The sequence below is a fragment of the Eretmochelys imbricata genome, chromosome 4, assembly GCF_965152235.1.
Source record: "Eretmochelys imbricata isolate rEreImb1 chromosome 4, rEreImb1.hap1, whole genome shotgun sequence".
NCBI classification, from domain to species: domain Eukaryota; kingdom Metazoa; phylum Chordata; order Testudines; family Cheloniidae; genus Eretmochelys; species Eretmochelys imbricata.
In genome coordinates, this window is record NC_135575.1 from 60,975,496 (window position 1) to 61,002,095 (window position 26,600).

General features: G+C 38.7%; 1 protein-coding gene across 4 annotated transcripts in view; it reads right to left on the reverse strand.

The window, feature by feature from the left end:
- The window catches only part of LRBA (LPS responsive beige-like anchor protein), a 552,094-nt gene that overhangs the window by 386,299 nt on the left and 139,195 nt on the right, over positions 1–26,600 (reverse strand). For all 4 annotated transcript variants that reach the window (XM_077815359.1, XM_077815362.1, XM_077815360.1 and 1 more), the window contains 4 exons: positions 24,238–24,371; positions 13,058–13,136; positions 12,350–12,483; positions 9,416–9,477 (listed from right to left, as the gene is read on the reverse strand). In XM_077815359.1, coding sequence (XP_077671485.1) covers positions 9,416–9,477; positions 12,350–12,483; positions 13,058–13,136; positions 24,238–24,371 — 409 coding nt within the window. The remainder of the gene's footprint in view (positions 1–9,415; positions 9,478–12,349; positions 12,484–13,057; positions 13,137–24,237; positions 24,372–26,600) is intronic.

The following is a 26,600-nucleotide window of genomic DNA, read 5'->3' on the forward strand; positions in this document are numbered from 1 at the left end:
TTTTTCAGGTAACTGGGCCAAACACGTTGAGAGAACCAGAACGAAACCAATTCAGAAGTGAAACTCCATCCAAAAAGCAGGCAAAACACATTTTACACTAGTTTTGGTTTCCAAGTGGTCTTAGAATGCATTACAGTAATGTAGTTTTGAGGTGACAGAAATGGGTGAAATTTTTCAAATAGTTTATTCACTGAAAAAATGCAATTTTGTTTGACATGAATTTGTTTGTGAATTTGACAAGAATTTGACAAATAATTTCAGCCCCCATAAAATTTTTGGCCTACATTCACAAGCAGATGCTTCACCGAATGGCTGGTGCTGGTAGCATCTTGTTCCCTTTATATTCCTTAGCTCAGTGGTTTGGGCATTCAACTGGGATGTGAGAAACCCAGATTAGACTCCCCCACTGTGGAACAGGAGGATTTGAAGCTAAGTCCCTGGCCAGGTGCTCTAAAGGTTGGGGTGGGGCTGACCAACAATCAACTTTTCTCTACTTTTTTGATTCAACATTTCCAAAAAAGTTTGGATTCAGTCTGATCCAAACCAATTTTCTTTTCTTTTTTCACATTTTAAAGCCGTCAGCAAACAAACCAAAACCTGCAGTAATTCTCCCTGCTCTAGTGACAGATGAATGACTTGCTGTAGCAAGGTCTACATCTCTTCTTCGTCACAGACAAGAAAATAAACTCAGGCTTGGTTTACATTTAAAAGTTATATCAACTTAGCAACATCAGTTAGAGGTGTGGGAAAAAAACACATCATAGACAGATAGCCATGCCGATAAAATTCTGAGTATAGATACAGTATGTCATTCGGGTAGATGCTTTTCCTATACGAACAGAAAATCTCCTTTTGTCAGTGTAGGCTGTGTCTACACTAGGGGGTTATGCAGGCACAGTTATGCCAACACAAAGTCCATAGTGAAGACATACCCTTAGCCATGGCTAAGGTTAACAGAGCATCTGGTAGAAGACGTTACAAATGGAAGCCACAATCCAAGACTGAGGTATGGGAAACAACTCAGAGAGATTCTATTGGTTTTCAAAGAACAGAGCTTCAGACAGCTAACTATTAACCAAGCTCTACTCTCAGACAGACACTGGGTAACTGATATAGTTGAATCAAGTGAGACAGAGAACAGTGTATTGTCAGCGTCCTACAGACTCCACACTCCATGTGTAACTGCCAGCTGTTAAACATATTTGTTGAGTAAGATGGGTGACAATGAAAGAGCCCACAGGATGGAAGAGCAATTGTCCAGAATTATCCCCTAAAACCTTTCTCTCAAAAAAAGAAGTTGCTCAAGGGTGACTCCTTCCCCTTCTGCTAGAGAATGCAGATGTATTCAAAACACCCTGTCATCCCCGGTACTGACAGCCAGTTGCGACCTGACATGGTAGTCACCGATGAGGCCCAGAAAAAGATCATCCTCGTCGACGTCACGGTCTCCTTTGAGGACAGGACCCCAGCCTTCCGCAAAGCCCAAGCTCGTAAACTGGAAAAATACGCCCCCCTGGCTGACACCCTGAGAGCGAAGGGCTATGGGGTGCAGATGGATGCCCTGATTGTCAGAGCCCTGGGTGCTTGGGACCCATGCAACGAACGTGTGCTGCGGACCTGTGGGATTGGTCGATGCTAAGCACGGTTCATGCGGCGCCTCATGGTCTCACCACCATCCGATGGTCCAGGGACATCTACATCAAACACATCACTGGCCACTGACAGTACCAGGAGCCGGAACGACATTGTGCATCAACTATGAGAAAAGGACCGAGAGACTTTTTCCATTGGACCATATGAACTGGAACCATAAACTCACTGAACATTAAATCTCATCAAATGAGGGTAAATCTATCCTCATCATCGTATCCACTCATTATACTCTACACCTGAACATAGCCATTATATGAACAACACACCCCCATATCTCAATGTCTGTACTTTGACCCGTTAAGCTTTTACTCCCAATCAGGGATATTGCAGATTATGCATTCCTTATGCCACCTGATCCTAAACCAAACTTCGCACCCCTTGATAATCTGTACCTTATTCCCTGATAACCAGAAACTTCTACGCTTAAGCTCTGTACCATTTTTTTTATTTTATCATCGTCTTAATAAAATTATTAAATCAAAGTGATCTAAAGAATTAGCATGGACACTTGAGCCTCTTCCTTAGCTAGGAGGAGATATCAGTCAGGACAATTTCTAACCCACATACAGTCCTACCTTCTCAATGACTGGGTTTAAGTGCAATTCATTCATGTCACTGCATTTGCAACTCAAAACAGCTTAACCTCTTCAAAACTGCAGGAGATTTTAAAACGTTCTTTGAAAAAGAATCAGTTTTGATCTTCAACCTCAATGTTAATTTCTCCACACCAGCTGCCTCCCAGGTCTCAGGCAACAGCAGACCGTACACGGAAAACTCACCATGAAGAACAAATACCACAGCATGATCTTCCAGTGCTGAGCAGAGAAAGAGTACAAGGGAACAAAACTTTTTTCTACTACCAGATAACCATATAATAGTTCCTCTGGCAGAGGGAGCCCCGGTAAAGTTGCCAGCAGTGGCTGGCACCCACCCTGGAGTGACTTATCAGAATTCCATCTTATTGTTGTGACTATGGTGTGTTCTACACGAAGCAATTTCCCGAAATATAGTAAGATTCTGTCCATGCCATGAAGAGCTCAGAATTTAAGAAAATGGGGAGCATCATATAGATCAGAAAGCAGCATCACAGAAGCCTTCATTTCAAATAATTATATATTAGTCAGATGTGCATTAATCTCCTGATTGCATTTCCCAGTTGCATTATTTTCTAGCATCTAATGGAACACATATTCTACCCTGCATTTCACACACTATGATTTACATTTGCTTTAGTTAATTCTTTACTAATACCACTTCTGTGACTAGATGCATAGCACTCAGTAATAGTGTCCCCATCCACTGTTTTAAAAAAGCATACATAATACCTCTAACATGCCCATCCTTAGTTTGTATAAATGAGGCCTGAGGTGACTTAAGCATCAGGGTATCTTGAACAGCAGCAGAATAGGTTGCCTTCTTCCCTCAGCTATACAAACAGCTAACTCAAATTATTTTTAAAATAAACTCTACAAGAGTACAAAACTATATACAGATATAGAACTCTGGGAAATTTGTAAATCATAAAGTGCTTTTTTATCTCAATATAATCTCGTGGTATGACACAAAATCTTGAAGCCTCAATATGTATAATCTAAAAAGAAAGTGAACAGTGTAGGAAACATCTGTAAGCATGAGTTCTCCAACACTACTTCTGATAGAATTCAGATCCAGACTTAAGGATACACTTGTCTGTTGATTTGTCCCTTAAACTCTCAAACTTTCCTCCTTTTGTCCAATAAAGCTGTGTTTGTCTTCTGTCCATTTGATTAACAAAGCAATTTATTAGAGAAGTTTTCCTTTTTCTGCTACAAAACAGCTATATCTGATGAAAGCAAAGATTCTGTTGGCAGATGATCACCACAATTTAAATGGTAAAACCTCTAATTACTCGAATTTTTAGATATATAAGGAGCTTGGAAATTTGAAATGTTAATGTAGCCAAGATTACACTTTTCGGACTGCAAGCTTTAACAAAAATAAGCTACTAACACAGTTTCAAAGGTAATTGTTTTAAAGGATAATTAGGATATGCATTGAAATAACTTTCTACATCTTTCACAGCAAATATCCTACGAAATCTGTCCTCAGCCACAAGACTTGTGCACTGTGATGCTCATTTTCAAACTCATTTTGAACTTTTTGAATATTCAGACACAAAGGAATTACACGGAAAATATCTTGATTAAAATATGCCCATCTAACATCAATTTAAAAAAAAAAATTGGGGCAACATCCAAAACCACCCCCAAGACATACACGGACGTTGCTCTGCATCTAATCCCTTCATATCTAATCCAGAGAGCTGCTAGTTTGGGCGCTTCTGGTGATCTCAACTGCTAAGGGAACACAAACAAGTGGCTTTTGAGATAACCTAGACCCAATTCAACTAAAACTTTATAGTTATCATTATAGTTAGTCATCACATTACATTTCACTTGACAGTAAATTAGAAACAGTGCAGATCACAGAGCATGTGTGTTGTCTGCAAGAAACACCATTCAACCAACCAGCAAGAAGCCACATTCTGCACCAGCTGACGTTTCCAAGTAATTTGAGGATTTAGTCTAATGTAAAGGACACTGTAGAAATCAAAGTGGATCACTGTTGCAAAATTTGCCTCTGAAAGAAAAGGCCTGAGACACAGGATATCCAGAAGAAGCTGAAAATGCAACAAGACTTTAGTATCAGGTAATTTCCAGTGTGTGTGGGGAAGGGGTGTATGTCAAATTATAATACAAAACTAACTCTAATCACATACCTCCACATGGGAAAACACCATGTCAGACTGCTCACTAGTGCATAATTAGAGATATTAAGGAATATTGGGATTATAGATATTAAGGAATATTGTGTTATTATTGTGTTACTGTACATGTTGGAGCTATGCAGGACTTATTTATAAGGCATTGGAGTCTGTCAGTGAAAAGTGGTGACTAAATGATGTATGGGTTAAGTTAAAGAAAGACATTCCCTTGCTTTTGAAGGTTTCCCCCTTAAGTAACCTTAAATGATTATGGGAATTTAATTATATGGTAAGATAACACGATCATGGAAATAGATGGACACCTGGATTCTAACCTCCACAGATGGTAAGCTTCATCTTTTGAATACAAGTATTTGCTGCTTTAGATGCTTCTAAGGTTTCTATTTTATTTTTGGTTTGCTCCATGCACAATGCACATTAACATATGTGCTCTGAGCTCACTCACTACCACCAAATTAAAAATGTATCATAAGTCAAAAGTGTGTGACATTTAGTGCATTTTCCTTCTCAGCTATAGCCCCATTCTGAAAGCTAGTCCATAAGACAACTTGAAGGAACATGGGATATGTTAATTTCCCTCCCGCACCTACCATATGAAACATGCATTTTATCCATGTTTTACTAAAAATCTAATGGATACAGTATGTGATTATATTGAGGCAAAGGAAAACTATGTTAATTTTCTGAAAAAGAAAATACCAAGATAGAGTTAATGTTTTAAAATATTGGTCTTATTTTAAAAATACCTCAGAATGTGTCTTTTACTCTTAGAGTTACAAGAGGGAAGAGGAACAAGTAAGCACCTAGAGAATTTAATCATTAACAATGAACCATACTATAACTTTTTTTGTCTTCTTCCTAAATGGGAGTTGCAGTCATTTGAAGGGGCTTTGTGTAGTTTTCGTGGCCAGTACTGGTAAGTGATGCAATATCCGCATTTGAGTCTGTCAGAATAGACTAATTCTATAGTTAAATCAAGGGAAATTAGATCCACTACAACAAAGCTTCTAAGACAATGATGAACCTGTCAGACAGAGGCTAATTACTTTTCTTGTGTATATCCTGTGACAATTTGGCTGATTTGCTGCAAAAAGAATACTTTTAGATTTAATATTGCAGAGAGTAACAACCTACCATTTTAGAAGCATCAGAAAATTAATAGAACATATTCTATCTAATTCTCTGCTTTACCCCAGATTACTGTATACTTCTCACCCGACTGCCACAGTAGCTAAGGAGAAAGCTTATAAACATATAGAGACAAAAAGGAGAAATATTTTAGACAGCTTTAATAAAGACTGGAGTTTTTCCGGATCAATATAGTTATTTCAAGGAAACAACTCCATTACTGGATCTGACAGAAGAGTTGTGGCACACATATTTACTTGTGTATATATACACACACACATTCATGTGGACCCCTTCAAGGGTTTAGTGATACATCCAGAGCAATTTTAGGGGAAAATGTTTATTCAATGATGATTATGTCAGACCTTTAACATGAAGGAACTTTGTCCCAAAATAGCATACACAGGCTCCTAATACATTCTGATGTCATCCATTTAAAAGGAATATCAGACTATCTTAGGACTTCACTCTTTTTGCTGGTTTAATTACTCAGACAGGATGGCGGGCTAGACTACATGGTGCTTGTAGTTTCAGCGTACTCTATGCATTTCTGATAAATGGGAAAAGAATAGATGACCTGGCAGAAGGCTCAGACAATAACATGTGATTTACAGGACATGAATGCAGCTACTATAAGATTTATCTGACAGCCCTCTCCGATAGTGGACTGTTGAGTATCCGATGGAATGATTTCTAGTCTGGAAAGTCTACTACTGAGTAGCCATACACATTATTTATTTATTAGATGTTTTGGGTTGAAACCATTTTTAAATGATGCACTTCACAATGCTCAGCCATAAATTTAGCTTTAAACCCTAGAAGGGAGGTAGTGTTATTGGAATGTATGTCAGACTGAATTAGGATGAGCAACACAACGCTTTTATAAAGTGGCCTTGAATGCAACGTCGATTCTTTCAAAAATGATATTAATGTCAAATAAGCAGAAACACTTTGCAGTAATAGTAAATGAAGGATTCCTTTTTGTTTTGATAGATTTATATAAATGTAAGTACACACATACAAAGTCTCAAATTTAGCGTGTCAGTCAAAAAACTACTTTTTGATAATTGTATGGAGAATAATCCTTACTCTGGTACATCAATCTGGGTTTTAAATAAGAAGTTTGGGTACTGTACAACATTCAATTATTTAATATTTTCATAAACCAGGGGAGATGAGTAAATTTAAATAAGGAGCACAACAACAAAATTTTTACACGTAAATGCAAGGGGGATGTCTAAATAGCGGACTTGAAAAACTTGAACTACGTAGAAAGATTTCTTTTCAACAGATGTTGTAGTTACTCTTTAAAAATTACTTTACCTAGGAAATGGTTGATTTTCTCCATTTTCCTGGATAAACAATAATAAAATCTCAAACCTTTTTTGCTGCAACAACGTATGATTTTATTACTGTATTGTGTGCTTCTTGGAAAAGAAGAAATGTCCCAGTCTTATACATTGAATTTTTGTTTTTGTTTAAGGTATCGATAAGTAATTGCTATTGGCATAATAGTTTAATAGGGCAAGTATTGGGAAAGAGATTAGGTACAAAACACTGAAGACATTAATCAGAACAGCCCTCCACTTTCATAAAATGTCTGACAAATTTTTGAAGTTTTAAATCAAAATTGTACATGCTTAATTTGTAACTATTGCATTATTTATGTGATTAAAAACTAGTTTTTGACCTGATCTTTCGATCTTTGGCACTCCATCCTCTCCATCTCCTCTTAAAAATTAATTATAATTTTAGCAAGAGGATACCACTTCACTTCCCACCCTATCTTGGGCCAAAATATATATAAATATATATCAATCAAACTCAACCCCATCTCCTCCCGGTATCTGTAAAATGTCCAGTTGAAATTCAATTTCATATCTCTCATGCAGCAAAAGACAGTTCACTTTTTAACAAAATAAATCACTTTTGTGATTGCCATGCTGACCTCTTTGAATTAGGAAAATTCAAAGTGAAAAATGTAATTATCACCCCCAGAACAATCTGTACACATCTGGAGCTAATTTTGGCTTCATTTCTCGCATCATTTTTCATATTCTGCCAAATATTACAACTGCTATGTAACTTTTAAGAGTTAGGTGTGACTTTATTGGTTTATTTCAACTCTTACTCAAAACACGCTCATCCTTCGCTACTAATGCTACTAAGCAATCACCATATCCTCCATTTGATTAGATTAGCATTAAATAGCACTGTGACATGTATGACAAATAGGTGCATTAGAGTGGGTCATTTATTCCTTATACTTTCAACTTCCAACAACCAAGTATGAGACATACTGTACAGAGGACAGTACTGTCCTCTGCAATTTTCAATGTGTTTTTTAAAAAGAAAGAAATTACCTTACAAAAAAAATAAATGGCAATTACAACGTAACAGGCTAACCAGACCATCTTAAAAAGAAACGTTTTTAGAATCTCAAATCACTAGTTTTCTAAAAGAAAAATAGAAGAGTATAACAAGTTTTATATAGGTTTCCAAGTAACATCTATTTATTTTTTTAAATAATCAACAGTAAATTTGTATTCTAAGACTGTAGAGTGGCTCGGTACACTTTCAGAAAATAATAGCAATATTTATGATGAGCAATTATTTCCAAGTTCCCAAAGTTCCATGAAAGATATTAAGTAAAACTTCCAAAAAACAAATATACACCCTTGATATTTTCTGCAGAAGATCGGGAAATTATGTTAAAAAAATTCTGATTACATCCGTGAATAATAAGCCCACTAGAAACATAACTACTCTTCACTAGTTCATTGTAAAATCCATTAGGTGTAATCTCCAGAAGTAATTGTTCTTATTGCACTTTATTGACAATGGAGACTATTGATTTTTCACACCTTACTATGATTCTTTCATTTGTATTCATGAAATGTCCATCAGCACAGTCTAAATAAATTTGGCAATATAGGCACTAAAACGAATAAATCGATGTGAAAAAACATTAATTTTGCATTATCCTTATTCATCAGGCAAGTAAACCATAAGGGTTGTAAATGAAGGTCAAAGGTTTTTAAATGGGTCAGAACCCTTGACCTCCAGACCAATACCCTTCCCATTAAAAAAGGCTATTTTAAAGTTTTAAGTAGGGGAATTTACTACCAGGTATCATTTTTAAAGCACCCAAAAGAGAAGTTCAATAAAAACATTCTTCTATTTAATTACAACAGAGAAAGCAAGAGGACACCAAAAGTACATCCATTTGATGAAGTGCATATCATTCTTTAACTACAACTGTAAGAAGGTTATCCAGGTTCTTATCAAGACTACCCAAAGAGATTTTTAGAGCATCTAAGGTGATTTTGTCTTCAGGAATGTAGAAAATCTCAAAGTGTTGACCATCACAGCCACTTTCATATATTTTCTTTCCTCAGACTCAAAAGTACTTGCCAAAAACAATTAACAACAAGGATTTCAAAATTATTTATCACTCATTTTATAACCTCTACACAAAAGAAAAAAAGCTCACTTATCCCAGAGGATTTCAAGTGCCACTATACAAGGTGCAGAAATCAATCTGTTTCCCTAATCTTAATACTTTATTTTCTCTTATGAAAAGAACAGCAAGGAATTAGACTTCAAGACTGAGGTTATGTAAACGCTATACATTTTTAATGTGACACAAAAACCTCAGTGTCTTCACTCACCTGAAATGTCAGAATTAGTATAATGTCATAATCCATTGGCAATCAAAGTGTCCAGGATGTAGCCCTTCTGGACTACAGTTAAAAATATATTCTAATTGTAAGCATGTTTACCGTAACTTCAGCTATTTATCAAAGGCAGCAATTTCAGCCACACAACTTTTCTACAGTATTACTACTACTACTATCAATTAAAACTCACCTGAGAGCAAAGTAACATGACCAACTCCACCACTGAACTACTAGATTTCATGCAGACCAGACCTACAAAAAGAAAAAGGGATTTAATTATACTTAGGTTTGTATTTATCTGGTATTGGGTATTAAACTTATTAAACATCTAGTACATTTGTTTTAATATATAAAAGTAACTATGTCTTAAACAGCATCTTTGCAATCAATTAAAACTGAATTTTTACACTTACATTTAAATGTATATTAGCTCCAAACTATATTAGCTTATAATTCATATGCTTAAATTGGAGATCATAATTCAATTACTGTTTTGAAAAATTAACTTATGCCATAAAATGCTACCTCAGATTTATTTAACTGCAATTGCATATATGTTTGTGTTTCAAAATACTAGCATAAGCGTGCATAGCACATGGTATATTGATCCATAGTATCTATGCTTTACTATTTTGGGGAGGATTGGTCATTATCTATGCAGAGAAAGGAAATGGCTCTATGACCTTTGCTTTCTCCATTGCACTTTCTCCCTTCAACCCCCTAGCTATCAATCAAGTTTCCATTTTGTTTCATGGCAGCAGACATCCCAAACACTCTTATTAGTACTTTGACCCATGACCCCACACTAAACCTTAGCAGAAGTGCAAACAGTTACCTATTATATATATATCTTGTTTATAAACTAATTTGATTATTATTATTATTTACAATTCACATTTCATTTTGGCTTGTCTACGGAACATCAAAGTTGCTTTTCAACTTTTGCTTTCATCTATTCTAGAAAATGTTCTCTTTTATTATGCTTTTGGGTATTATGGAGGCATTGGTTGCAACCCCATAGTTAAGGGTACGTTCTGAACTGGGCTTAAAATGGGGCATATATTTCTCCACTTGTAAATGGTTTTTCAGTATGAAATTTCAGTGTTAGAAAACGTGAAGGACAAATGCTATTTAGTACAGGTTGAACCTCTCTAGTCCGACACCCTCGGGACCTGACCAGTGCCGAACCAGAAAATTTGCCAAACCATGGGAGGTCAATACGTAGTGAGTGGGTCTCTGTTTATTTTTATCTCGCTGACACGAGTGAATTTCAATAAATTGAACAACGCTTGCAACACCGCCTAGCCAAAGCTTACCGGCTCTCTTCATAATAAACTGTTAGTGTTGTTACACAATTTTATTGTATTGGCACAAGGAAATAAGTAGATAAAGCATAAAAAACATAAAATAAAATCATACTGGACCACGGATGTTGCCGGACCAGAGGGTGCTGGACTAGAGAGGTTCAACCTGTAGCTCTGTTTTGTGTAATAAGGCTCAATAGGAAATGTTTGAAATTAATTTGTGGTAGCCATATCTGTCTGTCTATATCTATATACAAACACAACAAAAACTGGTAGGGGTAAATTATCTAGATCTGGTACAATAGGTAGTTCTTAAGAAGATATTTGAGATTAATGATCATTTTTTTTGCTGTTATACTTCAGAACTGAAAGTTTATCATCAGAATCAGGCACAAAATCTTCGAAGAACCTCAATAAGTGCCCTTTTTCAAAGTGACTACAGGGATCTAATGTTCCCAATACAACTGAGGCCTTAGGCTGCTCTAAATCAATGTGGCTGCTATTTTCCTATAAATCTAGGCAGCCCTTAGTAAAGATGGTGTAATCTTTGCCCCATTATGGTGTCCCTGAAGCACTGTGGGTACCAACTCTTCCCTGAAACAATCCTTAATAGCATGTTCTGTGTACCTCTATTCAGACAAGCACTGAAGGCACTTGACCCAGTGGGTACGAAAGCACGGTCTGCTACCACCATGCTTCTGCCAGAGACCCCAGACACCCTGCCTCTGTGACCCATTCCTTCTTATCTAAATTCCAACAGCCATAGACCCTCTGTCTCCAAGAAGAAGAGAGCCACAGCTAATTCACTTCCAGCAGATTCATCAAAATTGCTACGCCTCCCATTATTCCTAACAGTTGTGAAGTCAAGATAACCCTGAAGACAGCAAACCCTATCTTGTCAGGAGGCAGAGAGAGGGGCACTGTGAAAAGCAGGTGAGCATGCAGTGCAGGAGAACATGGTGGGCTGGAGGGGGAAAACTTTTTGGGATTTCCAGGGCAATATGGAGGGCAGGAAGGGTAAGTGGGAGTAAGAGAGCACCTCTGCAGAGAGGGTAAAGCAAGGCTTCCCTCTCACCTAACCAACTCGGGGACGAGCTGGAAGAAGGGGACCAGCATAAATGCTACATCACCCCACACAGCAGGATAGACAATAGAAGGAGAAGCCTGTCAAACTCGAGGAGGAGAAGCCTGAGGACTAAGTGGGGCCAACAGTGCAAGAAGCTTGCTAAGGCCCTACAGTGGGCTGAGTTGCAACCCAGCTCCAGTAGAAGAGCTGGCTCCTGCCCAAAGGAGAAGACACACATTCAGAGATAACCCTGGGGGGAATGGGAATAGAGTTCAAAGAATATACTTCAGGGGAACCCTGAAAGCAGGAGATAACTTGTGAGTATTTGGGACTTTTTTGTTATGGCCCCTTTTGTATGGGGTTTTATAATAAACCAGCTTCAAAGAGGGTATTATTTAGTCAAGTAATCTCAAGAGTGCCTAAAGTGGAGATACTGGCTTCCTGAGAAGGAAAACTGGGGCAGGGAGTACATGCGCCACCACACTAACTCAGCAGGGGGAGCATTTCAGAGCAGGCACGCCCTATAGCAGTCTGAATATTGCTTAAATATTTCCACCTAGCTGAAATACAAATAAAATAAGACCTACATATAAATAGGCAAGAATTGCATGTAGCTACAGTTTCCAATTAAGTTTTGAATTGTAAAGAGTTTTAGTTTGTAAAATTAGGTTATTTTAACAGTTTAAATTAGTTTATGTAGAGTTTTCTTTAGAGCCTTCACGTTCGGCGAAAAAAATTAAAAATGGAAACTTACTTGTACCTTCTATCAGCAGCTCCTGCCCATGGCTACCCAAAAGAGTGCGAGAAAGAAAGGGAGCAAAATCCACAAAAATCTCTCTCAGAAGAGGGGCAGCCTTTTCCAAAGCATGTTCAAGCCTCTCTGTAATACTAATTAGAAGATATGTAAGATTAATGAGAGAACAAGAAGTCAAATTTTCATAGGAAGAAGAATTATTTTTGACATGATTATCAAATTTGACACGATACAAAATTTATTAACAGGAATCAGCTCCCAACCAATGCCCTTTCACAAAATTACTTTTTAATATATTCAGTTTAAGGACATGATCCAGCACCCATTGAAATCAGTGGAAAGATTCCCAAGTTCAACAGTTCCCAAGTTCAATGAACCAGGCCTTAAATTATTAACCATGTCTTAATAAATAGTTTATAGGAACATGCCAATAAATTACATCATCAAAAAAAGAGTGGTCTCCAAACTTTTTGGCTCGCGCATCCCCAAGGTGACCTGCCACAGGGGCACCGCCAACGGAAGAAGACCAGAACACCTGCCAAAGGCACACCGCCAATGGAAGCAGTTCTGCCGGACGGGAACACCAGCCGTGGACGTGCAGAGCTGCCGCCGAAAAAAAAAACGGCGGAGTACCATCCGGCGGCGCTACTGCTGCCGCGCACCCCAGTTTGGAGACCACTGATCTAAACATTCAATTAAAGTAGTTACCTCATATTTGAAGCAGAATCCTCTGGAACAGAAGAAACCGTAGGCACAGGTGGCAATTTTGAATTAGATGATCCACTGCCTATGAAAGAAAGAGAGAACTCATCAGATGGGAAGCCTGGGCAAGAAGGATAGACCACAGGAAAAGAAGTCAAACACTCAAGTTTGAACCCTAGCATACTAATTACTTGCAAACATGCGTGACCTTGGGGCCAAGGTGGGCGAGGCTTTTTATGGAGGCGGCGGCAGGGGCTGTGGGGAGGAATGACACAGCAATGTGGGCACAAACACCCTGAAGTTGACACCCATGACAACTGCCCTGTTCACCTTCCCCTAAAACTGGCCCTCTTTGGGCAAATCCCTTCACCTCTTTGCATCTTTGTTTTTTGGTCTGTAAAAAAGGAATACCACCAACATACATTCCTACTTCATAGGTGTGTTTCAACAATCATTTTTTAATAATTCTATAGTTCAAACATGAATTAATTTAGGGGATTCTTATGGCCAGGTTACACAGGAGATAAAACTAGATGACCATTTCTCTTATAATCTATGAATGCTTGTGAAAGTTTGAAAAAAGTAAAATTGTAAGTATTATTGAGAGTGCAGGCTTCATTAAGTCCTGGTATCTTACCTAATTTTCATACATACATAAATCTACATGTAAAGTTAAATAGGAGTGTTTTAAGTATATCATATACTTTTTCTTTTTTATTGCTAAAGAGCTCTCCCATACTCTCTGAGCACCTTGAACAGAGAATCCCACTAATTTTTTCCCCCTAAAAGTTCTTTGTCAGCTCAATGTATAATACTAAAACCACCTTCCTTACAGTTAAGGAACATAGGAGATAGAACAACAGATCTAATTTACCATATTTAGTCTAGCATCCTTCTTTTGGTAGCGTCTCAAAAATTTTTCCTGATGAACATGCCAAGCATGGAAAATTTTGAGCAGAAATTTGACAATTGCAGCTGAAAATGGGTCTTATAACAGGAAGCATCAAGCAACCTTAATAATAGACAAGGCTACCAGCCCTACCTATACTCAAAAACATAGAACACCACCCTCTTAAAATACAAAACACAAAAAGTAAGTAATAGGTCCAGTTCAATAAAGGGAAGATAATCAGAGGGCCAACGCTGAAAAAAACCGTAAGGGACAAAATTAGCCCTGGTCTACACTGGGGTGGAGGGGTGGGAATCAACCTAAGTTACGCAACTTCAGCTACTTGAATAACATAGCTGAAGTCTACGTACTTAGATCAACTTACCGTGGTGTCTTCACCGCGGTGAGTTGACTGCTGCCGCTCCGCCGTAGACTCCGCCTGCGCCCCTTGCAACGGTGGAGTATAGCAGTCAATGGGAGAGCACTTGGGGGTCAATTTATCACTGCTAGACTAGACGCGATAAATCAATCCCTGCTGGATCAATCGCTGCCCAGCGGGTAGTGGAGACAGCCTTTGTGCTGAAATCTGAGGGTATGTCTACACTGCAATTAAACACCTGTTGCTGGCCCGTGTCAGCTGACTCAGGCTCATGGGGCTGTTTAACTGTGGTGTAAACCCTCGGAGGGCCCCAGAATCCAGGCTCCAGCGCAGGCCTGTTCTTCTACACTGCAATTAAACAGTCCTTTAGCCCAATCTCCATGAGCCCAAGTCAGCTGACATGGGCCAGCCACAGGTGTTTAACTGCAGTGCAGACATACCCAACAGTTCAATATCAGGCTCAACATAGCAAAGCTGATGCTGCCTTCAGATGCAAAATGGAAATCCTAACCAGCAGGCTCTGTGAGCACAGATACTGACAGTACAAGTCTGAAGGAATTGTTTTTAAATGTGGCCAGGACCAACACCAGTATGTAGGTTTTTTTGGATTTGTTTTTTTTGTTTTTTTGTTTTTTGAAAAGCTTCCAATTTAGGGCCTAATTTTCAAATGTGGACTTCTATTTTTTTGTGAGCAAAATTTTATGGCTGAGATTCATTTAAGCTTTAACTGTAATTCATGGTATAATTTGTTATTTGCACATTTGGACATAATTTTGGAAATTATTCAGGACAGAATGAAAGTTGGGTGGGCAGCATAAATTGGGTAATGTGGAAGTGAGTGACGAAGGTTTATATGACTGCAAGAAAATGCTGGATCCCTTAACTGCTCATTTCCAGCCATTACAAGCTTGGGAGAAGGGCGGGGGAGGGGTTAAGAATAGTTTTTTAAAGTATCATGTTTTTGGATGTTAGCTGGATTTTACTGAAACATGTTTTCAACATAAACACTTCTTAAATTATTTTGAGAATAAGTAGTAGTTCATAACCATATAATTGTTTTTTTTAAATACAGTTTCTTTGAACACTATTTCTTTTACATATTCAAAAAAAAATTAAAAGAGACATTAAGTACAAAAAAATCAGTCAGATGATGTGGTAAGAATTAAGAGACTAGACTGTTAGATACAACCTTCTGTATAGAGAAGCAACATACAGACAGTGATGAACTTCTTGTGACACTGAATTTCACAGATTGACTCAAATGCTCTGTAAAGGACTATATATTTACTGGTTTTTCTTTCATTGAATGACCCCTGTTCTTGGAATATGTGGCAGGATTAAAAAAGACTATCTAATCAGTTTTCATTATATCCTTTACAATAAAATACCTCTTAACTTTTTGCCTTTCCAGGAAAAGCAGTCCGTCTTTGCATTTTCCCCTTGGAGCCCAGCAATAGCCAACCAAGTACTTATGCAGCAAGCCCTCAACCAGTTTGTAAATGCTCCCTTCCTACTCACACCTCCAAGATTGAATACACCTTCTCTATAGCATGCCCAGATCTTGCCACTCCATGATGCTAGGCTGAACAAAAGAACTCAAAACCTAAGATTCCCAGAAAATATTCTGAACATACAAAATGCATTTTGTATTAGTATTTCCTTCAGACACGTCCACCAGAATATATTTAAAATCTAGGATAAAGAGGTTGTTGTTAGAAGATTGCCACAAATACAAGGAGCTATTATGACCTAGTGAGGTTTTAATGTTACCATCTATCAAAGATGTGATGGTATCAAGTATCACAGCAGCACCCAGTTAAGGGCTTATATAATCTAATACTAAGGTGGGATGCTCTTTAAGCATCAGAGAGATGGGAGACATTCTAATATTTTTAGCCAAAATGAAAAATCTCTCAAGAAAACATGGAAGAACTCAAAGAATCATCTTTCAGGTTAGTGAAACGGTGTAATAAAATACCACAAGGCTACCCTTGGTTCTGGTTAACTTTCACTATTTTATACTGCCATGCACTGGCATTAGTATAAATGTTGATGGATGCAGAAAGGCCATTACTCATGACACAACTGCTGTTTTTCCTTGTAGTAACTAAAACTAATTGTGCACTATAGAGACAGACTAAATGGAATAGCAAAACCTATACAATATACTGCATACATGCTTAAATTATTAAAATCAGTACTGAAGTTAAAATGCAGGCCTAAAATGGGGAAACAGCACTAAGCAATTTATGTGTGAGAAATCGCATAGGGCAGGCCATTGTATAAAATGAAAATCATTTTTAACAATGTAATGGTATGTATGGCCTAAGCTTCTCCATCCTTAAGAGATCACACTCCAAATTCAGACATGTTTCATAATAAGAAATGGCTTAGATTTGTCAGAGCAGAGATTTCCATGAGATGTAAATGAATGTGCACAGTGGTTTTTCCACCAAATAATTGTGTCATGTAAGTTTTTTGGATACATTTATTAATTTTATAAGCAAATTGGGCTTTCAGTTTTTTTAAAATGGCTTTTTGTGCAGTTAGCCAAAAATGAAGCATTTCAGAAGTATGATTTCATCTACTGCACACATGTGGGTAAGTGTAGTAGCTACTTCAAACATGTGGAACCAAACTACTTTATCTCTTCCTTATCCTTTCACTGATAAACTGGCTCCTTCAAACTGACAGTTTTACAGACATTTGCAAGAACATAAAAGAAAATGCAAATAGATCATCTGTCTAACACCCTTCTAGTGAAAGCTTATTGTTTATTCAGGGTCCCCAAGGGTCTAAACAAATAATGTCTCTAGCAATAGCGTTATTCAAAACTCCTTATATCCTTGTGTGTCTCTATAACACAAAAAGCAACACATACACACTGCATGCTGTACAGTATTTAGTGAGATATCGGACAGGGATAGAAATAGGAAGAGGCCAATTAAATGAAAAGATCTGCTTAATTTTGCCCAACAGACAAAACATTTTAAATGACTACCTAGTAAACTAATGAGCCAGTTCAAAAAATAAACTTCCTATGAATACAAAGAAACTATCATGAAAGGATTTACAAGCTAGAAGGATCTGTTACATAAACATATCTTCTGTATACTAAGCCAAAACAAATTTCATTAAATTGGTGCACTCTGATATGAGCTGCTTTTAAGAATGGTTTTTGACCCAATTAATATGTTTAAACACTTTCTATTGGGGATGTTTCTATGAAAATATCTGTCAGCGACAGATGAAGTAAAACAAACTGACAATATTAAGTCTGTTATTAATCTTCAGCCACTGTTGCGATTAGGTCTCCTCAACTTAGCTGCCACACTTCAAGTAGCTCCTTGAGTGACTTTTACACTGATGTCAATGTGAAGTGAGCAAAACAGTTTCTGGTTCTATTTGTTTCCAATACTTAGCCCTAGTCTATACTACAAACTTACGGCAGTGTAACTATGTCGCTCAGGAGTGTGGAAAATCCCTAAGCAACGTAGACCTAACCCCCAACATAGACAGCGTTATGTTGGCTTCTCCCGACAACTTAGCTTCCACTTCTCAGGGAGGTGTTCAATATCTTCATAAATGATCTGGAGGATGGTGTGGATTGCACTCTCAGCAAATTTGCGGACGATACTAAACTGGGAGGAGTGGTAGATACGCTGGAGGGGAGGGATAGGATACAGAAGGACCTAGACAAATTGGAGGATTGGGCCAAAAGAAATCTGATGAGGTTCAATAAGGATAAGTGCAGGGTCCTGCACTTAGGACGGAAGAATCCAATGCACCGCTACAGACTAGGGACCGAATGGCTAGGCAGCAGTTCTGCGGAAAAGGACCTAGGGGTGACAGTGGACGAGAAGCTGGATATGAGTCAGCAGTGTGCCCTTGTTGCCAAGAAGGCCAATGGCATTTTGGGATGTATAAGTAGGGGCATAGCGAGCAGATCGAGGGACGTGATCGTCCCCCTCTATTCGACATTGGTGAGGCCTCATCTGGAGTACTGTGTCCAGTTTTGGGCCCCACACTACAAGAAGGATGTGGATAAATTGGAGAGAGTCCAGCGAAGGGCAACAAAAATGATTAGGGGTCTAGAACACATGACTTATGAGGAGAGGCTGAGGGAGCTGGGATTGTTTAGCCTGCAGAAGAGAAGAATGAGGGGGGATTTGATAGCTGCTTTCAACTACCTGAAAGGGGTTCCAAAGAGGATGGCTCTAGACTGTTCTCAATGGTAGCAGATGACAGAACGAGGAGTAATGGTCTCAAGTTGCAGTGGGGGAGGTTTAGATTGGATATTAGGAAAAACTTTTTCACTAAGAGGGTGGTGAAACACTGGAATGCGTTGCCTAGGGAGGTGGTGGAATCTCCTTCCTTGGAAGTTTTTAAGGTCAGGCTTGACAAAGCCCTGGCTGGGATGATTTAACTGGGAATTGGTCCTGCTTCGAGCAGGGGGTTGGACTAGATGACCTTCAGGGGTCCCTTCCAACCCTGATATTCTATGATTCTATAATTCTATGGAGTACCTACTCTGATGGGAAAAGCTCTCCTGTTGGCATAGGTAGCCTCTTCACAAAGCACTGCAGCTGCACCATTGCAGTACCGTAAATGTAGACAAGCCCTTAGTCAATACTTCCATCTTAAGACCTTAAGGTGCTTTCACTTACAAGTGAAGTAGGTCAGCATTATTCCCATTTTAGAGCTAGGTAAACCGAGGGACAAAGTGATTATTTTCTCATAGCTGAGAATGGAAACCTGAAGGCCAGACTCCCAGTTTGTGCATTAGCCACAAGACCATCCCATTTATTGCTGCAACCTTTCCTCCCTTTCCCTTTTTCCAACCTAGTCTCTTCACCAGTCTCCACACCTCAGTCCCTTTTCTGATCCTATCCCCTTCACACTGTGGTTGCTTCCTGGGGTGGAAGATGCTACTACTCAGGGTTGGAAGTATCTATTCTTCCCCACTGTTTCTACACTGTGAGGCAAGGTATGGTGAGAATGCAGTTGAGAGGACAAGACCCAAAGGAAGCCTCTGGCAGGGCTGTGGGTGGAGAATTTTGAGGGGAATTGTATGCATGAGTGAATGATAGCAGGGGCAAATGTGTGACTGTCACTTCAGATAAATAACATTTGCCAATGTAGTCAGTTCCTTTACAGCATCCTCACTTTTTAAAAATAATGCTTGAAAAAAGAATATGGAAATGGATAGCACTAAAAAGAAGCTAAAAGTCTCAACATTGCATTCCCTACAGTGAAAAATTGGTAACAAGTACTGTGGGTGCAGTACCACAAAGACAGGAGCAACCACAGAAAACAGGGCAGGAAATGCAAGGGTTTTTTTGTTTTTGTTTTTTTGCACTAAAAGTCAATGAAATTTACATCAACACATAATAATTTAAAAACATTGACAAGGAAGACGAAGTACCCCCAAACAGAACACACAAATATCCCATCAGAATACACAAAAATAGCTTCGCTACCTTTGACTAGTCTCACCTCCCATGACAAAATGGCTAGCTGTACCAACTAATGACTAGCTTCCTAGATCATATTCTTCAACTCCACCTAGATCAATTATCTTATAATTTGTTACCACTTCCCCATCCAAGGACTCTCCAGAACTGCTCCAGGTATTTCCTCCTTCCAGGAGTGTTTTCAGTCTGTCCTTCTGGTTTCTTACCATATTACTTTATTACAGGGGCGGGCAAACTATGGCCCGCAGGCCGCATCTGGCCTGCCAGCCGTTTAATCCAGCCCTCGAGCTCCTGCTGGGGAGTGGGGTCTGAGGCTTGCCCTGCTCTGGCACTCCAGCCAGGGAGCAGGGTCGGGGACTAGATCTCGTGGCTCCCGGAAGCAGCAACATGTCCCCACTCCGTCTCCTATACATAGGGGCAGCCAGGGGGCTCTGCTCTGCACACTGCCCTGCCCCAAGCACCGCTCCCACCACTCCCATTGGCCAGGAACCACAGCCAATGGGAGCTGCAGGGGTGGTGCCTGCAGACAGGGCAGCATGCAGCAGAGCCGCTTGGATGCCCCTATGCATAGGGGCCGGAGGAGGGACATCCCACTGCTTCCAGGAGCTGCTTGAGGCAAGCGCTCCCCAGAGCCTGCACCCCTGAGCAAGTCCTCTGTGTCCCAGCCCTGATCCCCCTCCCACCCTCTGAACCTCTTGGTCCCAGCCTAGAGCACCCTCCTGCACCCCAAACCTGTCATTCCCAGCCCCATCCCAGAGCCTGTACCCCACAGCCAGAACCCTTACCCCACCCTCAGTGCCCCAAGCCCCTGCCCCAGCCCTGATCCCCCTCCTGCCCTTTGAACCCCTCAGTCCCAGCCCGGAGCACCCTCCTACACTCCAAACCCACATCCCCAGCCCCACCCCAGAGCCTGCACCCCTAGCTGGAGCCCTCACACACCCCACCCCCACTGACCCAGCCCAGAGCCCCCTCCTGCACCATGAACTCCTCATTTCTGGCCTCACCCTGGAGCCCACACCCCTGGCCCAGACCTCACCCCCTCCTATATGCCAACCCCAATTTCATGAGCGTTCATGGTCCGCCATACAATTTCTATACCCAGATGTGGCCCTCGGGCCAAAAAGTTTGCCCACCCCTGCTTTATAAGGAAGGAGTCCCTTGTAGCAGTCATGAGTTCAAAATTACTTCACATGATTTTAAACCGTACAGCAGGGCCTAGTCCAGCACAGGTGTAAGGACCTGATGAATTTTACATGCTAGTGGTGGTCCCTCTGAAGTCAAAAGGAATTCCTCATAGTGTGCAGTTACATACATCTTTTTCAGGATCATGTCCTTGGTCTCTATATCTCAGAAGAATTTCTGAGCCTTTTCCAGCAGCCAAACCACATCTGTTGACAGCCTCAGGTGGGTGCACCAGCACCAATACACTGAGACTAAGAGTCCTGAGGAACAGTGATTAATGATCACTATGCAACAAAGTGACTAAACCCAAGACATTAAGATTGTGACTATCCTAGGTGGACTGTGTCTGTTGCTCAGCCTGTTTTATTAGAAAAGCCAAGTTAATCAGGTAAGAGCAGCTATTTGTTAAAATGATATGAAGAAATTAAAATACTATATATAGCCTTCATGTAAAACATTGTAACTCTGCAATTTATATTCACTAACTAGACATCTAGTCTGAAAGTTTGTTGTTGTTGTTTTTTAATAGATTGAATGTGCTTTTTTCTTAATAGCTAGGTAAACAGTCTGAAATTAATATAAGGCCAAACTTTTTTCTCAGCTACTTTCTTCTACGCTAAATGGCGCCTAAAAAATTATGTGGAGATAAAAAAAATTGTGATATGACCTCAGAAGAAAAACATCAATTTTCTTATTTCAGTCCTTTTAAAAAAAAAAAAAATAGATATTACTATTACTCATTTTTGCCCACTTTTTTTCTCGCATACCACAAGGTTAAAACCCTCATACAAGAGTATTTAAAATTGAAGTGTAGACAATTTACATAATCAACACAAACACAAATTACTTAGACTTTTAATATTTTATATCAGTGGGAACTAGTGTTTCCATTTAATCTTTATTTTTATTAAAAATAATTTCCAATCAATACTCATGTTTTAATCAGTTTTAGGCACGATTTCATGTATCCCCTAAATTTTTCTTTTTAATGAATTAGATTGCCAGTCCAAACAAGTCTGGTATTTTTAATCCTACTTTGTTTCTTTTTATGCATATCGATTTAGATTAGAAGTCTCAGTTTTTGCCAACCCTTCCAGACATTCTGGAGGTTATACTGGTACAAGTTACATCATTATTGTTCATTGTCTGGATTTCTTATACATTTTACAGTACAGCAGCATTCAACATATTCCAAAATCATTTCTACAAAAAAAAGTATATCCCATTTAGAGAGCCTGCAAGTTAAATTCCATTGATGTGCTCCTAGTCAAAGTGATTTAAATCATTACAGCAGTTTCTCAATAATCTAGGCCCTATCTGACTGAGGAAAATAGGGCATGATTTACCATGTTGGCTAACAGATTTTAACTAATGTGCTTTTATCATATACAGAGTGTAAAGCCTTCAAAAACATGCTACTTGCTCCTGGTCAACCCTAGGCTCCCTCTTCAACTGTGGCATGTTTTTAAAACACAACCTATTTCCCTAGTCTAGATCTGCCTCCTAGACTAGTAGACGACTACCTCCTGGAAATTTGAGTGATGAACTCAATTTTCCTTTTTGTATCAGGCAGTAAGAAAGTATTGGATCACAAAAGCTTTTCCTTTCATGTAGCATGGTTGCAATTAAATCTGAACGACCCCCACAAGTACTTTTGCAGAGAGCTGGAGAGAACAAAGATGAAAATAAATGTGCCCACAAGGGCACTTGAGAAGGGGACTGTACTTGTTTCTAGGTCTTCTTATTTCTGATGCATCATTAGCAACAACTAGCTCCTGCAGTATAAAGAAATGCCCAGTTAACAGGCATGGAGGGACGCTTCCTTGACATAGAGCTTCAATTCAATTCAAAACTTTAGCATGCAATTTGGTGGTTTTGGTGGGCACAGATACTTGGGAGAACACACACAGCCTTGAGACTACAAAATGGCTGACCAAAAAGAGCAGGCCTTCTGCATTATATGAGAGCGTTAGACATGTTGTACAGAAAGAAAGGAGAGCCTCAGGACTCAAAATACCACATGACTGTGTGTTTATGAACAACTTATACTAAGTCTGTCCTCAGTGAAGAGTACCACAGCAATTACTCAGATTTCATGATGGCAAATTTGTCAGGATAAAACTTTCTTGCCTTTATAGGGAATATATTCAGACTTATTTTCTGTTAGCATAAATATTCTGTATTGCAATATACAAGTTTCATGATCATACTTAACTGGAGAAAGGCTTTTAAAAATAAAAGTACCCTCACGAAAAAATATTACCTATTAGAAGAAGTGCAACGTATCCCTATGCTAATTACAATTGCTTCCTACTGTATGACTTCTGCTTATTAATAATATTCTCATCTTTTTTGGAATTATGGGAAGTATTGTTAAAAGCAATCAGATTCTTATATTTGCTCTCCCCTATAATGAGACAAAAAAGAACAAAATGAAAATAACGGCAGGAAACTTAGAACAAAAGTAAGCTTATTCAAATCAACAACATCACTGGTAGTCAGTAAAAATACTTTAGCAGAATTCTTTTGTTTAAAAGGAGGTTAGCTTTATAAGCATTTCCAGCTACTGCATGCAAGCTAAGAATCATACGAGTAGTCAAACCTTGTGCTTTAAGGTGTAAGCTGATCACTGGTGAGGGTCAGAAAGGAATGCTCATGGTCACAAACCCAAGTAACACCACTGTATGATTGGCCAGATTTAACATACAGGTATTTTACCTTTTTCTGAAGTATCTGGTACTGGCCATAGTTAGAGATAGGATATCAAGCACATGCTCCCAACCCTGCAAGCTGTCACATGTGTGCATCAGCAGACATATGCAGAACAGCTTGCAGGATCCAGGGCCTCAGAGTTTCCTCTGTCTGATCCGGTATAAAAAGTTCTATATTACCTAATACATACAGTTAGGGGAAAAAAGCAACTACAAAAAAAGAACCTTTCTAATATAGATTCAGATAAGTTTTCCAACAGAAAATAAAAATCAATAATTGTCCATATTCTAAGCATAGCGAGATTTTTAAAAAATAATTCTTTGCTGTCCTACTCTAGGTAGGAATTAAAACATGAGGCCACCAACACAAAATCTTTAGTTACATAATTAGCAAATGACGCACAAATAAATGTGTTTGTCTGCAATGTTTCGGAGGTTAAAACTTTGAAAGTGTCTCCCCTTCACAGGGAATCTCATTACAGATGATTCCACTTCTATTACATTTTTCTGTTTCTTTTCTATTAAGCTGTCTTCCGTTTACCCTTACTCACCAGGATATTCTCCTGTCAGGTCTGGGGCCTGCGCTGAATCTAATGAAGAAACCACGCTGACAGCATTTGTGGGTACACTCATGGTAGCTGTAGAAGGGGAAATTGTTGATTTCTTTGGAGCTACAACAACACTCCTACATGGAGAAATATATAAAGTTAGTAAATAGTCTTTTTTTTTTTTTTTTTTTTTACATACAGTGGCCCTTTTTTCAAAGGAAAGAAACACAATACATACAGAATTCTGTTTTCTGCAAACCATGTTAGCTAGCAAGTTCAACACTTGTTTCCACATTCTTTTTTGCCAGCCTATCTAAAGATATGCACTGACACTTTATCCATGTTCTCCCTCTCCTCCTTCCAATTGTTTATAGCAAGGCTTTAACATTCATTTCAATCCCCCAGAAACATGGTCAGCTAAAATACTATGGATATACAACTACTAGGGTGGGTTTCTTTGGGATCTATCACAGTTCCAGTAAAAACAGCTTTTGCCTTTGGTATTACTCATATTGAGTACCGCTTTAAGAGCAACACCATGCTTTAATGATCTAACATAGCTGAACACAGAAAGGTAGAAAGGGGCTGCAATGTCAATATAGTCAAAATAAAAGATACTGAGATCTGACAATATCCACCTTGAAAACTGTCTAGATGTGATAGGCTCCTTTAATTCTGTTTTACAATATTGGAAGGCTTCTCAGTGGAGAAATCTACAGTATAAAAATAACTAAAACCATCCTGAAATGCTAATGTATAGTACATAGGTTAATGTCTTTTCATTACATTTCAAATGCATCTTATATGGAAATAAATCTATGGATATATCTGAACTTAAAGAAATACTTATTAAAACAAATCAGAAGATTCTTAGAGCTGAAGACAGTGTCACCAGTCTTTACATAAGCTAACTTTCAAGCATTACATTCAACAATAAATATGAAAGAAGATAATGACGACATGTAAAATGTCAAATTAGGCATGGAGATTTATCTTGTCCGCTACCAAGAATCATAGAATATCAGGTTTGGAAGGGACCTCAGGAGGTCATCTAGTCCAACCCCCTGCTCAAAGCAGGACCAATCCCCAATTTTTGCCCCAGATCCCTAAATGGCCCCCTCAAGGATTGAACTCATAACCCTGGGTTTAGCAGGCCAATGCTCAAACCACTGAGCTATCCCTACCCCCCTAAAGAAATCTATTTATGATACACCAATTTCAATTAAATTGTAGTACTTTATTCCAAATACCTAAAAGACCTTGTTAAGCATACTTCTAAGGCATTTTTAATTGCAAGTTAGCTCCATAGACATGCAAAAACCCAACTAATGAGGTAAAGAGTGCAGCCGATATATAATGCACTCCCACAGCAGCGCTTACTTTTAATTACCTGGTGTTAACTGTAAGTTGAAAATCTTCAACATTCAATTTATTTAATCACATCTTCTGTTGACAACACTATAACTACACACTGAAATTATTCCCTTAATAACTTTAAAGAATTCAGTTTCTAAATAAAGTTACTTAGAAACTTGAACCAAATTCAGGCGTGGAAAGAAGGTTTTTGTTAAATACTTTAAAAATAATTTTAATTAGAAGGGGAAAATGGAGCACAGTTGTCTTTCTCCTTCACTCCAATGGATGTCACATAAGCTAGGCTGTGTTACTGATTAAATCAACCTTCCAATTGCTAGGAGTAGGGCAGCCACCGTACTTGGGGGTAGTGTGTGTCACATCATTATAAGGGTGACTGCTAATGTTAACTATACACTAAAAAACAGACGTAACAACCACCTGAGCCCCAAGCCAAGTCATTGTGCTTGAGCCATGAATTTCTCTCATATGTACATGTCGGTTTCCACCAAACACGTACAGTGTATTAGAAAACTAGTTTATAAAAATATATACAGAGTCTGCTAAATTACACATACATTGCCATTAATGTACAATGGGGCCTTGCATTTCCTCATGCCTTACATTACAGAGCATAAAACAGACAATATCCCTCTAGACATGCAATACTAAGACACTATTATTGCTCTTCTTTAGGACAAGTTCAAAAACCAGGAAGGAGATAGGAGAGCAATATATATTTACTGGGTTTTAGTAACATGGGTATACTATTAATATTAGGATGTGCCCCCAGCATCTGACCCACACTAGTAAATTTCATGTGTATTTCCTTGCTGGATTTAAATTGTTTTATTGTCAAAATACTCAATACAAATATTTAACTAGGATCCAGAGATCTATAGTTCATGAATGCAGATGTGTTCACATAGTCTGTATCAGACCTTAATGTAAAACATGGAGACATTTGTTTCCTTACCTGCAAAAGAGTTACAGTAGCATTTTATCAAGTTCCT